Genomic DNA, 15,994 nt, shown 5'->3' with positions numbered 1-15,994 from the left:
ACAGATCGATAAAAATTAGTAGCGAGTAGCGAGCTGAATGTAGATAAAAGTAGCGGAGTAAAAGTAGCGTTTCTTCTCTATAAATATACTCAAGTAAAAGTATGTTGCATTAAAACTACTCTTAGAAGTACAATTTATCCCAAAAGTTACTCAAGTAGATGTAACGGAGTAAATGTAGCGCGTTACTACCCACCTCTGCTTAAATAACATTTTTGTTATTAACATTGAAAAACATAACACACACGTGCAGTCATACATATAAACACAGTAATGCCTACTGCAAACATTCACTATCACAATGTATATCCTATCATAACACCAACATCATACCTGCCAACTACTCCGGTTTTCCCGTAATTAGTACGGTTTTCATCAACCTATTCCGGGTTACGGTTGCAGTGATAAAAAATACGGTTTTTCATTAATTAAAAAAAAAATATATTTTTTAAATGCGCGAGGATTTATAGCACCGCTGCCAAGCACGAGGCACCTGTTGCCATTGTTTCCAAACGAGCGAACGATCATTGAATCAGCCGGAGAAAAAAAGCAAACGAGTCTTAAACCGAAAAGAAAACTGCAGTCATTCCGTGAAGAATATTCAAAAGCCTATCCGGGAATAATTATCCGTTCCAAAAAGGGTGAAAACTACGCGAATTGCACCTTGTGCAGACAAGATTTTTCGATCGGACACGGAGGAATTAGCGATGTAAAAGACCACGTTGGGACAAAAGAACACAAGTCTAATGCCGTTGCTAGCGATACAAGTGGAAAACTTTCAACGTTTTTCGGATTTTAGCCACAAAAAGGTAATGACACCAATGTTATCTATTGGAATTGTTTAGTACTGTTATACTGTTCAAAGTGTTTATACTATTTATGCTTTCAAGTCCAAGTTGAAGAAATCTTGTTAAATGTTGACAGCATAACTACCAAAATACAGAAGTATGTCCTTAATATTTTTGCAGTGCTATTTCTGTTGAAAAGTTCAAATGATTACATTAGAGATGTGATGTGCCACTTTTCAAGTGTCTGATGGCTTAAATTAATTTTCATTAATTTTTCATATTTTGAATTCTTTTGAAAGGCTTACAAAAAAACTACATTTGAATTGTAATTCCATGCTATTGACAGGACTATTAATTTTAATGAAGTTAGCTTACCATGTTTACAGTATGATAATTGTGATAGAAATGTGAATTTTAGGCACAGAATATTTTTTACAATTGAACAAGGCAGTAGATTATACAAGCTTGGACAGAAAGTTAATGACACCAATTTTTTTTTTAATGGAATTGTTCAGTACTGTTTTACCATTTGTTTACTGTAAAAAGTGTTTATACTGTTTATACTTTCAATTAACAAATTGAAGTCTTGTGAAAGGTTGACAGGATAACTGGCATTAACTGTCAAAATAATTTCAAACTATTGAAGTTAGCTTACAGAATAAACATGTCAATCAACCCATATGATTTTTGCTGTAATATTTTTGTTTTGAAAAGTCACTGTGACTGATAGAAAGGTGATGGTTTTAGCAACATTTTAACCTGTCTGAATGCTAATAATCATTTTGGGTCGGGGGGCGAAGCCTGAACCCCCCACCAGGACTTTGTCGTGGACCTACCGGGGCCTGCGGCCCCTGCACCCTGGCTACTAGGTTTTTCTGATTTCAAAAGTTGGCAGGTATGCAACATGACTGCAAATTGTTAGTTGCTTCTCCATGTGTGCACACATGCTACCTGCGTACCAGACAGGCATGAACGCCAAGCAATCCCCCCCCCCATATAATGATATATTATTACATAGTATAGACCAGGGGTGGCCACACTTTCTCTGCAGGCCAGCTACTTTTCAATGAACCAATTGGAGGGGATCTACCTCGTTCATATATCAGGATTCAGGATGCTTTATTATTGTCCATTCTTTAACATGTACAAGACACATAAGAACTGAAATAGTGAGAGTCCAGTCCATAGTGGATCTACCATAATAGTGTGAGAGTCCAGTCCATAGTGGATCTAGCATAATATTGAGAGTCCAGTCCATTTTGGATCTAACATAATAGTGTGAGAGTCCAGTCCATAGTGGATCTAGCATAATATTGAGAGTCCAGTCCATAGTGAATCTAACATAATAGTGTGAGAGTCCAGTCCATAGTGCAGGGGTCGGCAACCCGCGGCTCCGGAGCCGCATGCGGCTCTTTGATCACTCTGATGCGGCTCAGCAGCTTACTTGCTTAACCCCCCAATTTTCCCGTGAGACTTCCGGATTTCAGTGCCTCTCGCAGAAAACTCCCGGGATTAATATTCACCGATTTTCACCCTTATAGCTATAATAAGGGCGTGCCATGATGGTACAACATTTGGCGCTCTCTACAATCTGTATTAACAGCGTGCCGGCCCAATACTTGTTATACAATATACATTTTCTGCTTACACACGTACGTGACAGCAAGGCATACTTTGTCAACAGCCACACAGGTTACACTGACGGTGGTCATATAAAACAACTTTAACACTCTTACTAATAATGCGCCACACTTTGAACCAAAACCAAACAAGAATAACAAACACATTTCGGGAGAACATCTGCACCTTAAACACACATAAACACAACAGAACAAACACCCAGAATCCCATGCAGCCCTGACTCTTCCGGGCTAAATTATGCTACCCACCCCCCCTGTGTGTCGGTTGAGGTGGGCGGGGTTTGGTAGCGGGGGTGTATAATGTATCCCGGAAGAGTTAGGGCTGCATAGGATTCTGGGTATTAGTGCTGTTGTGTTTATGTTGTGTTACTGTGCAGATGTTCTCCCGAAATGTGTTTGTCATTCTTGTTTGGTGTGGGTTCACAGTGTGGCGCATTATTAGTAAGAGTGTTATAGTTTTTTCTTATACCGCCACCGTCAGTGTAACCTGAACCTGATCTACCTCATTCATATATCAGGATTCAGGATGCTTTATTATTGTCCATTCTTTAACATGTACAAGACACATAAGAACTGAAATAACATTTTCGGCACAGTCCCACTAAGAGCAGACCTACGTTTACAGGGAGACAAGACGGGACTGCCAACGGATCAGCCACTTACGGCGCTCCTTAAAAAAGGTGGGAAAAAGGTGATATTGAGAAAGGGGGGGAAGAGTAAAAAAAATATCAGTCAAAGGCTGGACCCTCGGGAGGGTGTCCAGACTGAGTCCAAGGGAAACAAACTCATTTGCCATAGCACACATAAACAAGTTACATGTAATCACAACTCGCAACAGCGGGGGGGAGTTGGGGCCCTGGAGGTCGGCCTGCTGCTATAAAGCGCTACTCAGCCATCCATCACCGACTCAGTGGCCTAGTGGTTAGAGTGTCCGCCCTGAGATCGGTAGGTTGTGGGTTCAAACCCCGGCCGAGTCATACCAAAGACTATAAAAATGGGACCCATTACCTCCCTGCTTGTCACTCAGCATCAAGGGTTGGAATTGGGGGTTAAATCACCAAAAATGATTCCCGGGCGCGGCCACCGCTGCTGCCCACTGCTCCCCTCACCTCCCAGGGGGTGATCAAGGGTGATGGGTCAAATGCAGGCAGTAGTGCTGATAACGTCCACATTTTGAAAATGGAGGAGAAAAAAAGTCTTCCTTTCTGTCCAATACCACATGAAAATGGTTGCTTTTTGCCATCTTATTTGTCCAGCTTCCATTTTTACACTTTACAAGAAATACATACTCTGTAGCTTGCTGGCTCGTGCACACTAGCGTTCTGATACTCATATTTTGTTAGCGCAGGCAGGATGAAGCAGCGCAGGAACTGTCTTTAGAGTTTTGACGGCAGGTACGGCGCGAGTGTCTGTTGAAATATAAAAAAAAGTGTTTCTCGTCTTCCTGTCGGTAATTTTTTCTTAATACTGATCTGGCAGCAGCCAGCGTTAACTCACAAGACCCTCGGGTGCCGTGAATGTCAATCAAGTGACGAAAGTGATGTCAAGGTGAAGATTGATTATCGCTCATTTCTAGGTGTATTTTTTAAATGCCTGGCTGCACTGCAAAAAGTCAGTGTTCAAAAACAAGGGAAAAAAATACAAAAATGAGGGGTATTTTATTTGAACTAAGCAAAATTATCTGCCAATAGAACAAGAAAATTTGGCTTGTCAAGACTTTCCAAAACAAGTAAAATTAAAGCTGCAAGCAGCGTTGGTCGGGCCCTCGTATTTGGCAGGTGCTAGTCCTAAGTGTCCCAATACTTTTGTCCAGTTTTAGTAGTACATGTCCCAATACTTTTGTCAAGTTGTAGTTCTAAGTGTCCCAATACATTTGTCCAGTGTAGGTGTCCCAATACTTTTTTCCAGTGGTAGTCCTAAGTGTCCCAATACTTTTGTCCGGTGGTAGTCATAAGTGTCCCAATACTTTTGTCTAGTGTACCTACCTTGTCTGCATTGTGTGGGCACGCTGGTGCTTCCTGCTTTTAAGCAGCCATCTTAAAAAACAGCAGCGCAGCAGCTTCAGTGCAGCGGTTCTTTGAAGGGTCATAAAATCAAAACCGGAGCAGTTAGAAAAACGCTGTTCTGTACTTTTATACACAAGGGTTCAATCTCTCTCCTGTGTTAGTTTGAAGCCGAAACGACAAACGCGCTCAGAGGAGATAGTTTTTGAAGGAAGGTGACCAGTTTTTACAAAAAATTTGTTTTGAAGGGGGAATAGCAAACTTCCTGTTGATTTTTGCTGGGGGTTGTCAATCTATGAAATGTAGGTCTAAGTGAGACCTACATAGAGGTTTTTGTTTCATGTCTCTCCGACCTTCCCAGTGGGAGTTACAGGCAGTTTTGTCATTTTTTTCTTCCGAGGAGCAGTTTTTTCAGCGTTTTATTCAAAAATTGCGCTACGCAATTTTGAGATTTGGGTTTAGGTTTTTTTATTAGATCGCAATTTTTGCCAGTCCTGATGTGTGTGTTCAGTTCGGTGAGTTTTGAAGCATGTTAAGAGGGTCAAATTACAGCTCAAAGAGGCAAAAGTGACTGTTTTTAGTACTTTTCTGTCTTGAAGGGGGAATTGCCAACTTCCTGTTGATTTCTGCCCAAGGATGTACAATTATGAAATCTAGGTCTAAGTCAGACCTACATAGAGAATTTTGTTTCATGTCTTTCCGACCTTCCTAGTGGGAGTTACAGGCAGTCTAGTTTTTTTTTTTTCCTAGGGAGCGCTAGAGCGCAATTTTGAGTTTTGGGGTTTGGTTTTTTCATTAAAAGACAATTTTCGCAGGTCCTGATGTGTGGGTCAAATATGGTGAGTTTTGAAGCATGTTAAGTGGGTCAAATTAGTGCTCAAAGAGGCGGCCGGTATAATAATAATAAAACCTTACAAATTCAATAGGTCCTTATGTCCCATTGCATAAGGACTCCCTTTGGGAGTCCTTATACAATGGGCCATGCGGGCCCTAATTAGCTAACCTCAATGAACCCAAAAATACCTTAAAATAAGTATATTCTCACTAATAATAAGTGCACTTTTCTTGGTAGAAGAAAAAAAGAGACCTTTTTGCTCAATATGTTGAAAAATATTCTTAAATGAAGTACATGCTAGTGCCATTATCTTGACATAATGATATGCGCTCGGCATTACATTTCTTGAAACCAGCAAACTTATACTAAAAACTAGTTTATTGTTCTTAATGGAAAGGCAACAAGGCAACCGCTTGTTACTCTCGGGGTCTCCTAGCCGCTCAGGCAAATCATATTCTCTAAAAATGCATTTTTCCATGGATAACATGACATCATCGCGCCAAGTGCGTGCTCATTCAGTCAATTAGTGTGCATTAGAGAAGCGCGGTTTGCGGACACAACCGCGGAGTCCGCGGATTATCCGCGGGTCGGGCGGTTGAAATAAAAAAACATTTGATTTTATCCGCGGGTCGGGTCGGGCGGTTGAAATAAAAAAAATTAGATTTTAAATAGATTCAGGCGGGTGGCAGTTAAACCAATTGGGAAATATATATACATAGTTAAATGTTGTTACCCACATACGAAAAACGAGCAGGCACCTGCAGCATATGCCACAACAGAAGAAGAAAAGAAAAAAAGAGATGGACACTTTTACGGAGCGGAGAAGGGACGCCTCGCCGGGGTCCGGGACCGAGGCCCCTTCCCCCGAGAGGGCCCCACCGGGAGCCGTAGCTGAGGTGATCCGCGAGAAGGGCCCGACGCACGTCCAGGGTCACCACCGCGCCCACCGCACCGACACCCCGCCTCGTCCGCCTTCGCCGCGGCCGGCGTCACGCGCAGCAGGTAAGCAGTTTACCTGCCCGCCACCCCCGTGGCCGGTGGCTCGTAACAGGGGTCACTCCGCGCGCACCGCCCGCGCAGCTTACCTGCCCGCCACCCCCGTTGCCGGGGCCGCGTAACAGGGGTCACTCCGCGCGCAGTGCGCTCACGAAAGGGGTGGGGCTCACCCTGGTGAGCCGAGTGGGCCACTTTTGGTAAGCAGAACTGGCGCTGCGGAATGAACCGAACGCCGGGTTAAGGCGCACGATGCCGACACTCATCAGACCCCAGAAAAGGTGTTGGTTGATATAGACAGCAGGACGGTGGCCATGGAAGTCGGAACCCGCTAAGGAGTGTGTAACAACCCACCTGCCGAATCAACTAGCCCTGAAAATAGATGGCGCTGGAGCGTCGGGCCCATATACCCGGCCGTCGCCGGCAGCGAGAGCCGCGACGAGTAGGATGGCCGCCGCGGTGCACGCTGAAGCCTCGGGCGCGAGCCCGGGTGGAGCCGCCGCGTGTGCGAGGGACATCGCACCTCCACGCGCTTGGAGGTGCGCTCAGCGCGGCTCCCAGATGATTGCGCACTGGTGTGCGTCTGGGCCGTGACAGCGTGGCACGCATTGAATGTCTGTGCTGCATTGGATCAGTCTCCTTTCTTTAACAGGCAAAAGCTTTATAACCTCACTAATGCCTTGCATCGTCTATATTAGATATATAACAACGGGCGGATGGCGGGCGGGTGCGGTTTTGATTAAATGTTAGAAACGGGTGGATGGCGGATGGTTGACGACTTTTGTGATGCGGTTGCGGATGAAATAATTGCCTATCCGCGCATCTCTAGTGCGCATATATACAGCCCGGCCCCCGGCCAAAATGTTTTAATTGTAATTTTGAAGAATTCATCTGAATGTGCATTAACTATTTCTGTTCAAAATTGTTAGAAATGTCACATGTTAAATGTTTAAATATTAACTGTCCGTTTAGTGCGTGCGTGTGGTACACAGAACATCAATTTCCACACTTCTATTAGACATCTTATATGTAATATAAATGTGTAGGGGGGGGTGTATGGTGTGCGGTCATTAAATATGTATTCTGATATATGTTCGTCACAGAAAATGAGCCAAAGTCAGTGAGTCTCAATTTGAAAAATGTATTAATTGTATCATTTTTCTCTTAATAAAGTGTTATAACTTCACCTTTATATTTAGGTTTTAGACCACAATGCGTCCATTCTCCCTTTTCTGTCTACACACTGTGTCTGCTTGTAAGGACTCCGTGTGTGTGCCTTGCCGAACATGCTCCTCTACTCGTAAAACCAGCAATGTGACGACACGCCAGGTATAGTACCGAATATGAGGCGGTATAGTACCGAATATGATTCATTAGTATCGCGGTACTATACTAGTACTGGTGCATCGTACAACCGTACCTCGCACGTTTTCTTCCTTTTGTCATTTCCTCTACTCGCGCAATCTACTGCTCGGCGCATATGCGAGTGGAATGCTCGCCCTGAGAGATTATTGAATGCCTTCTTTTTGCGCTGCTCTTTTGTGGACAGGACCAACAGGAGGCCAACGGCGCCCCAGAGCACCCTCAGCAGCACCAAGGGGCCGGTATGACCAGCGCTCGGTCCAGGAGGGCCCCGGGTTCCGGAGGAGGTGACGGGGTCGGGGCGGGGGGTGCGAGCGGTCCGGAGCAGAATGGCCAGGCGCCGTCGAGCAGGCCCGCTCGTGTGGTGGAAGCAGAGGAGGACGACGAGGAGGAGGAGCTGACGCTGAAATACGGCGCCAAGCACGTCATCATGCTTTTCGTGCCCGTCACGCTCTGCATGGTGGTCGTCGTGGCGACCATCAAGTCCGTCAGCTTCTACACGCAGAAAGACGGCCAGAGACTGTGAGTGTTTACATTTTTCACCTTAAACGCGGTACATCTCCAGCGCCACAAGATGGAGATGACGCGTCGTGTCATAAAAGTCATGAATGTTTTATATTAATATCAGTATTTATCTTTTCTTGCACCTGATACTAAATACTAACAGGGTTTCCCCTAAGATACCTTTGGCGGTGGGGGCGTGGTCAGTATGATATCATCACATTATTTGCTATGATGCATATATTTACTTTAAAAAGTCAAAACAAATGTATACACACATTTAAAACAAAATTGCAATTAATTATAACATTAACATATAAACTTTTTTTCAAATAATATAGTTTTGCTCTATATTTTTCAATCGCTTATTGTACAATGTACTTTGTTGAAAATGTTTTTCTTTCCTATTCTTTTTTGATTGATTGATTGAGACTTTTATTAGTAGGTTGCACAGTGAAGTACATATTCCGTACAATTGACCACTAAATGGTAACACCCGAATACGTTTTTCAACTTGTTTAAGTCGGGGTCCACTTAAATTGATTCATGATACAGATATATACTATCATATATACTATCATCATAATGCAGTCATCACACAAGATAATCATCAGGGTGTTTTAGTCATTATTTTTGTTTAATGAAAAAGGACTGGCAAGAAATCTAGCATCTATTTCTGCTGTTGATATGATTTTTATAAAGGATCCCCATTTGCTGATTGCCACAACAACCCACTAGTCTTCCTGGGGTCCACAAACTCAATACAATTACAAGTAAAAGCATATAATTATAACTACACAATACAGAAACAAATTAAAGCTGCAAGCAGCATTGGTCGGGCCCGCGTATTTGGCAGGTGCTAGTCCTAAGTGTCCCAATACTTTTGTTCAGTTTTCGTCATAAGTGTCCCAATACTTTTGTGTAGTGTACCTACCTTGTCTGCATTGTGTGGGCACGCTGGTGCTTCCTGCTTTTAAGCAGCCTTCTTGAAAATACAGCAGCATCAGCGCAGCGGCTCTTTGAAGGGTTATAAAATCAAAACCGGAGCCGGTATTAAAACTCTTTCGATAACTTTTAATCAAAAGGGTTCAATCCCTTTCCTATGTTAGTTTGAAGCCGAAACAACAAACACGCTCAGAGGAGATAATGTTTGAAGAAAGGTGACCGGTTTTTACAAAAATGTTGTGTTGAAGGGGGAATAGCAAGCTTCTTGTAGATTTTTGCTGGGGGTTGTCAATTTATGAAATGTAGGTCTAAGTGAGACCTACGGAGAGGATTTTGTTTCATGTCTCTCCGACCTTCCCAGTGGGAGTTACAGGCAGTTTTGTCATTTTTTTTCTTCCGAGGAGCAGTTTTTTCTCCGTTTTATTCAAAAATTGCTCTAGAGCGCAATTTTTAAATTTGGGGTTAGGTTTTTTTATTAGATCACAATTTTTGCCAGTTCTGATGTGTGCGTTCAGTTTGGTGAGTTTTGAAGCATGTTAAGGGGGTCAAATTACAGCTCAAAGAGGCAAAAGTGACTGTTTTTAGTACTTTTTTGTCTTGAAGGGGGAATTGCCAACTTCCTGTTGATTTTTGCCCGAGGATATACAATTATGAAAACTAGGTCTAAGTCAGACCTACATAGAGGTGTTTGTTTCATGTCTCTCCGACCTTCCTAGTGGGAGTTACAGGCAGTCGTTTTTTTTTTTCCTAGGGGGCGCTTGAGCGCAATTTTGATTTTTGCGGTTCGTTTTTTTTATTAAAAGACAATTTTCGCAGGTCCTGATGTGTGGGTCAAATATGGTGAGTTTTGAAGCATGTTAAGTGGGTCAAATTAGTGCTCAAAGAGGCGGCGGAAGAAAAAGAATAAAGAATAAAACCTTACAAATACAATAGGTCCTTATGTCCCATTGCATAAGGACTCCATGCGGGCCCTAATAAAAGCATCAACAAGCAAACAATTTACATTTATTGTCGACTGTGGTACAAAATACAGGAAAAACACGCACTCTCCAAAAAAACTTCATAAAACAAAAATAAAGAGGTGCACGGCAAAAAGTGTACTTAAAGAAAAAGCAATGCCAGCAACACGCGTGTCCTTCTAATAATTTTAATACAAACTGTGCAGGCGCTACCAAACACAGACCGCTTTCGAAAATGTCTTCGTCCGTCGGCACACGGGTGTTGCTGGCCTTGGTATTGTAGACCAGAGGTGCCAAAAGTCGTTTTCACAGAGGGCCACATCGCAGTTATGTTTGGCCCCAGTGAAAACTATTATTACACAATTTTTTGTGCATTTTATTAGTATATTTTTTAAAACAATAAAATGTAAAAAAAAATTGGTAAGTTGCAATAATTTCACCTCAAAATGTTGTTTATATTACTGTAAATGGAAAAACAGTACTGCTGTTTTTATGGTTTAAAAAAAAAGGCAGCTCAGTTGCCAAACATTTACTGTAAATTTACATTAGTTTTTTTTCTGTAAATTTTTAAAAAAATGCAATTTTACAGTAAAATTTTAGCACCTGAGCGTCCAGTTTTTTTGTTGTTGTTGTTTTTTCCGCAAATCGACAACGGTAGATTTTTCAAGGTATTACTGTAAACATTGAAGAGGTTAATTTAGCCTATTGTTTATTTATAAATGGTTGATTTATATAGGCTAGTACAGGGGTCGGCAACCCGTGGCTCTTTAGCGCCGCCCTAGTGGCTCTCTGGAGCTTTTTCAAAAATGTATGAAAGATGGAAAAAGATGAGGGGGAAAAATATCTATTTTTTGTTTTAATATTGTTTCTGTAGGAGGACAAACATGACACAAACCTCCTTAATTTTTACAAAGCACACTGTTTATATTAAACATGCTTCACTGATTCGAGTATTTGGCGAGCGCCGTTTTGTCCTACTAATTTTGGTGGTCCTTGAACTCACCGTAGTTTGTTTACATGTTTAACTTTCTCCGACTTTCTAGGACGTGTTTTATGCCACTTTTTTTCCTGTCTCATTTTGTCCACCAAACTTAATGTTGTGCATGAAAGGTGAGTTTTGTTGATGTTATTGACTTGTGTGGAATGCTAATCAGACATATTTGGTCACTGCATGACTGCAAGCTACTCGATGCTAATATGCTATTTAGGCTAGCTATATGTACATATTGCATCATTATGCCTCATTTGTAGCTATATTTGAGGTCATTTAGTTTCCTATAAGTCCTCTTCCATCCATCCATCCATTTCCTACCGCTTATTCCCTTTTGGGGTCGCGGGGGGTGCTGGAGCCTATCTCAGCTACAATCGGGCGGAAGGCGGGGTACACCCTGGACAAGTCCTCTTAATTCAATTTATATCTCATGACACACTATCTGTATGTAGTATGGATTTTAATTTTTTGCGGCTCCAGACAGATTTGTTTTTGTATTTTTGGTCCAATATGGCTCCTTCAACATTTTGGGTTGCCGACCCCTGGGCTAGTATATACATTTTATTATTATTTATTAATTTATTATTACTATCCTATATAAATCAACCATTTATAAATATTACTGTAAATGCCAAAACGCCACCACAGTTTATTACAGTAAAAAAAGTACCGTTTTTTTTTTATTTAGAGAAAAATGCAGTAAAAACCACAGTAAATTTCACAATTTCAAATCATTATTAGTATTTATTTATATTTAAAAAATGGTTGGAATGTTTGATCATATATTTTTGCATAATTAGACAATATTCAAGTTAACATCTGCGATTACATGAAGTACATATACCGTATTTTTCGGATTATGAATCGCACCGGCCGAAAATGCATAATAAAGAAGGAAAAAAACATATATAAGTCGCATTTTTTGGGGAAATTTATTTGATAAAATCCAACAGCAAGAATAGACATTTGAAAGGCAATTTAAAATAAATAAACAGGCTGAATAAGTGTACGTTATATGAGGCATAAATAACCAAATGGTATGTTAACGTAACATATTATGGTAAGAGTCATTCAAATAACTATAACATATAGAACATGCTATACGTTTACCAAACAATCTGTCACTCCTAATCGCTAAATCCCATGAAATCTTCTTCCTCGAATATTATTTGATATTTTACGATAATGTGTTAATTTCATACATATAAGTCGCACCCTTAAACTATGAAAAAAACTGCGATTTATAATCCGAAAAATACGGTATTTTTTTTCTCCCAAAATAGAAATAAAGAATACATTTAGTAAGAAAAGTTTATTGATACATATTATTTCCAGGCTTTCGAGGGCCAAATAAAATGAAGTGGCGGGCCACACCTGGCCCCTTGGGCCTCGAGTTTGACACCTGCGTTGTAGACTGTACCTGTCTTTAGAATCTCTTTACTTCTGTCACTCCATGTCCGCGACAAAACGCAAAACACTGAGACGTGTGTGCACGCAGGAAATGTTGAAACTAGACTTAGACTTAGACAAACTTTAATGATCCACAAGGGAAATTGTTCAACACAGTAGCTCAGTTACAATGATGGAAAGTGTAAGGATAATGCAGGTATAAATAGACTAAATATAGCGATATAAAATATAACATATATACGAATATATACATAATATGTGTACAGTATATTATATATTAGGGATGTCCCGATCCAGGTTTTTGCACTTCCGATCCGATACCAATACTGACCGATACCGATACTGACTGATACTGGCCTATCCGAGCATGTATTAAAGTTTAAAGTTATTTAGCCTACTTAGTTGTCAGAATCATGTTGAAAAGGGTTTTAGTACTCTTGATAACAACTAGCCAGCTGAATTAGGGGAGTTTGAATAATACACAATGGTTGGTAACAAGAAACTGACCTGTTTATTCAAGGATAAACACAAAATAGACAAAATTATACATGACAAACAGAAATGGCATCATTGAACTAGGGCTGGGCGATATGGCCTTTTTTTAATATTGCGATATTTTAAGGCCATATTGCGATACACAATATATATCTCGATATTTTTGCCTTAGCCTTGAACGAACACTTGATGCATATAATCACAGCAGTATGATGATTCTATGTGTTTTGATTGATTGATTGAGACTTTTATTAGTAGGTTGCACAGTGAAGTACATATTCCGTACAATTGACCACTAAATGGTAACACCCCAATAAGTTTTTCCACTTGTTTAAGTCGGGGTCCACTTAAATTGATTCATGATACAGATATATACTATCAGATATATACTATCATCATAATACAGTCATCACACAAGATAATCACATTGAATTATTTACATTATTTATCATCCAGGGCGCCGGATGTAAGTGTCAAAAAGACAGCCAAAAGAGTTTGATATGAGAATAAATCTAAAGTTAAAATATAGGGTAGAAATGCACCCATTTGCAGGAAATGTAGTCTTGATTTTCAAAATTTTCTTTCAAGGCTTGCATGTCTACATTAAAACATTCTTCTTCATACTGCATTAATATATGCTACTTTTAAACTTTCATGCAGAGAAGGAAATCACAACTAAAAAAATCACTGATTTTTTCATACAGTGTTGATGTGGAAATGTTTGCCTCGGCATTTTGATGGTGTGGGCGTGTGGCACCGAATGGAGATAAGCGTCTCGACAGACGTCACAATATTTGAACAATGATGACGAAAACTGTTTTCTCTGTCGTGTCCGTGTGTCGAAAATTGTTTTGCGCTTATTTTTTCATTTGATTTTGTGCGTGGCATATACAGGTAAAAGCCAGTAAATTAGAATATTTTGAAAAACTTGATTTATTTCAGTAATTGCATTCAAAAGGTGTAACTTGTACATTATATTTATTCATTGCACACAGACTGATGCATTCAAATGTTTATTTCATTTAATTTTGATGATTTGAAGTGGCAACAAATGAAAATCCAAAATTCCGTGTGTCACAAAATTAGAATATTACTTAAGGCTAATACAAAAAAGGGATTTTTAGAAATGTTGGCCAACTGAAATGTATGAAAATGAAAAATATGAGCATGTACAATACTCAATACTTGGTTGGAGCTCCTTTTGCCTCAATTACTGCGTTAATGCGGCGTGGCATGGAGTCGATGAGTTTCTGGCACTGCTCAGGTGTTATGAGAGCCCAGGTTGCTCTGATAGTGGCCTTCAACTCTTCTGCGTTTTTGGGTCTGGCATTCTGCATCTTCCTTTTCACAATACCCCACAGATTTTCTATGGGGCTAAGGTCAGGGGAGTTGGCGGGCCAATTTAGAACAGAAATACCATGGTCCGTAAACCAGGCACGGGTAGATTTTGCGCTGTGTGCAGGCGCCAAGTCCTGTTGGAACTTGAAATCTCCATCTCCATAGAGCAGGTCAGCAGCAGGAAGCATGAAGTGCTCTAAAACTTGCTGGTAGACGGCTGCGTTGACCCTGGATCTCAGGAAACAGAGTGGACCGACACCAGCAGATGACATGGCACCCCAAACCATCACCCAACCATGCAAATTTTGCATTTCCTTTGGAAATCGAGGTCCCAGAGTCTGGAGGAAGACAGGAAAGGCACAGGATCCACGTTGCCTGAAGTCTAGTGTAAAGTTTCCACCATCAGTGATGGTTTGGGGTGCCATGTCTTCTGCTGGTGTCGGTCCACTCTGTTTCCTGAGATCCAGGGTCAACGCAGCCGTCTACCAGCAAGTTTTAGAGCACTTCATGCTTCCTGCTGCTGACCTGCTCTATGGAGATGGAGATTTCAAGTTCCAACAGGACTTGGCGCCTGCACACAGCGCAAAATCTACCCGTGCCTGGTTTACGGACCATGGTATTTCTGTTCTAAATTGGCCCGCCAACTCCCCTGACCTTAGTCCCATAGAAAATCTGTGGGGTATTGTGAAAAGGAAGATGCAGAATGCCAGACCCAAAAACGCAGAAGAGTTGAAGGCCACTATCAGAGCAACCTGGGCTCTCATAACACCTGAGCAGTGCCAGAAACTCATCGACTCCATGCCACGCCGCATTAACACAGTAATTGAGGCAAAAGGAGCTCCAACCAAGTATTGAGTATTGTACATGCTCATATTTTTCATTTTCATACTTTTCAGTTGGCCAACATTTCTAAAAATCCCTTTTTTGTATTAGCCTTAAGTAATATTCTAATTTTGTGACACACGGAATTTTGGATTTTCATTTGTTGCCACTTCAAATCATCAAAATTAAATGAAATAAACATTTGAATGCATCAGTCTGTGTGCAATGAATAAATATAATGTACAAGTTACACCTTTTGAATGCAATTACTGAAATAAATCAAGTTTTTCAAAATATTCTAATTTACTGGCTTTTACCTGTAATTGCTATGCGCAGAGGACGCTTAAACAGTGCGCAATTGCACAGGCGAGCACCTTAGAGGGAGCGTTGCTCGCACGGCTGCGCTAGCATCACAGCTAACGTTAGCCATGCTGCTACCTCTCTGCTCGGGGAGGACGTATACGTATGTGACGTATGTCGTGACAGTATGTGACGTATGACGGGACAGTATGTGACGTGTGTAAGAAGGTGCACTTGCTGTCTGTGAGAGGGAGACACAGGAAAGAGTGAGAAGAGCCTGTCGTGTAATGCCAGCAGCTAAAAGCAACTGCGTGAGAATCCACAGACCTGTGGATGTGTTGAAGGTGTGCTGGAAAATGCGGAACGGAAATTAGGGAGCAGCAGAAAAGTGGAATGTATTATTTAAATCGGTGCGTTGGAAAACACGGACCGGAGTTTTTTTAAAAACTGGATCTGGATCGGCATTTTCCCATGCCTTGCCGATACGCAATTTTTGGCAAATATCGGCATGCGATATCGGATCGGGACATCCCTATTATATATACAGATATATTATATTATGTCTATAACATATATACAATATATTGCGCCTGTTGTTGGCATAAAATTGGCAAT

The 15,994-nt window shown here is 41.1% G+C and overlaps 1 protein-coding gene across 1 annotated transcript in view; it reads left to right on the top strand.

Annotated features, from left to right (window-relative positions):
- Positions 1-15,994, top strand: part of psen1 (presenilin 1) — a 54,065-nt gene that overhangs the window by 16,405 nt on the left and 21,666 nt on the right. The window contains exon 3 of the mRNA XM_061987636.2: positions 7,806-8,140. Coding sequence (XP_061843620.2) covers positions 7,806-8,140 — 335 coding nt within the window. The remainder of the gene's footprint in view (positions 1-7,805; positions 8,141-15,994) is intronic.

The sequence above is a fragment of the Nerophis lumbriciformis genome, linkage group LG26 (genome assembly GCF_033978685.3).
Source record: "Nerophis lumbriciformis linkage group LG26, RoL_Nlum_v2.1, whole genome shotgun sequence".
NCBI classification, from domain to species: domain Eukaryota; kingdom Metazoa; phylum Chordata; class Actinopteri; order Syngnathiformes; family Syngnathidae; genus Nerophis; species Nerophis lumbriciformis.
The sequence above is the reverse complement of the archived record's forward strand: the minus strand, read 5'-3'. Positions and strand labels throughout refer to the sequence as shown.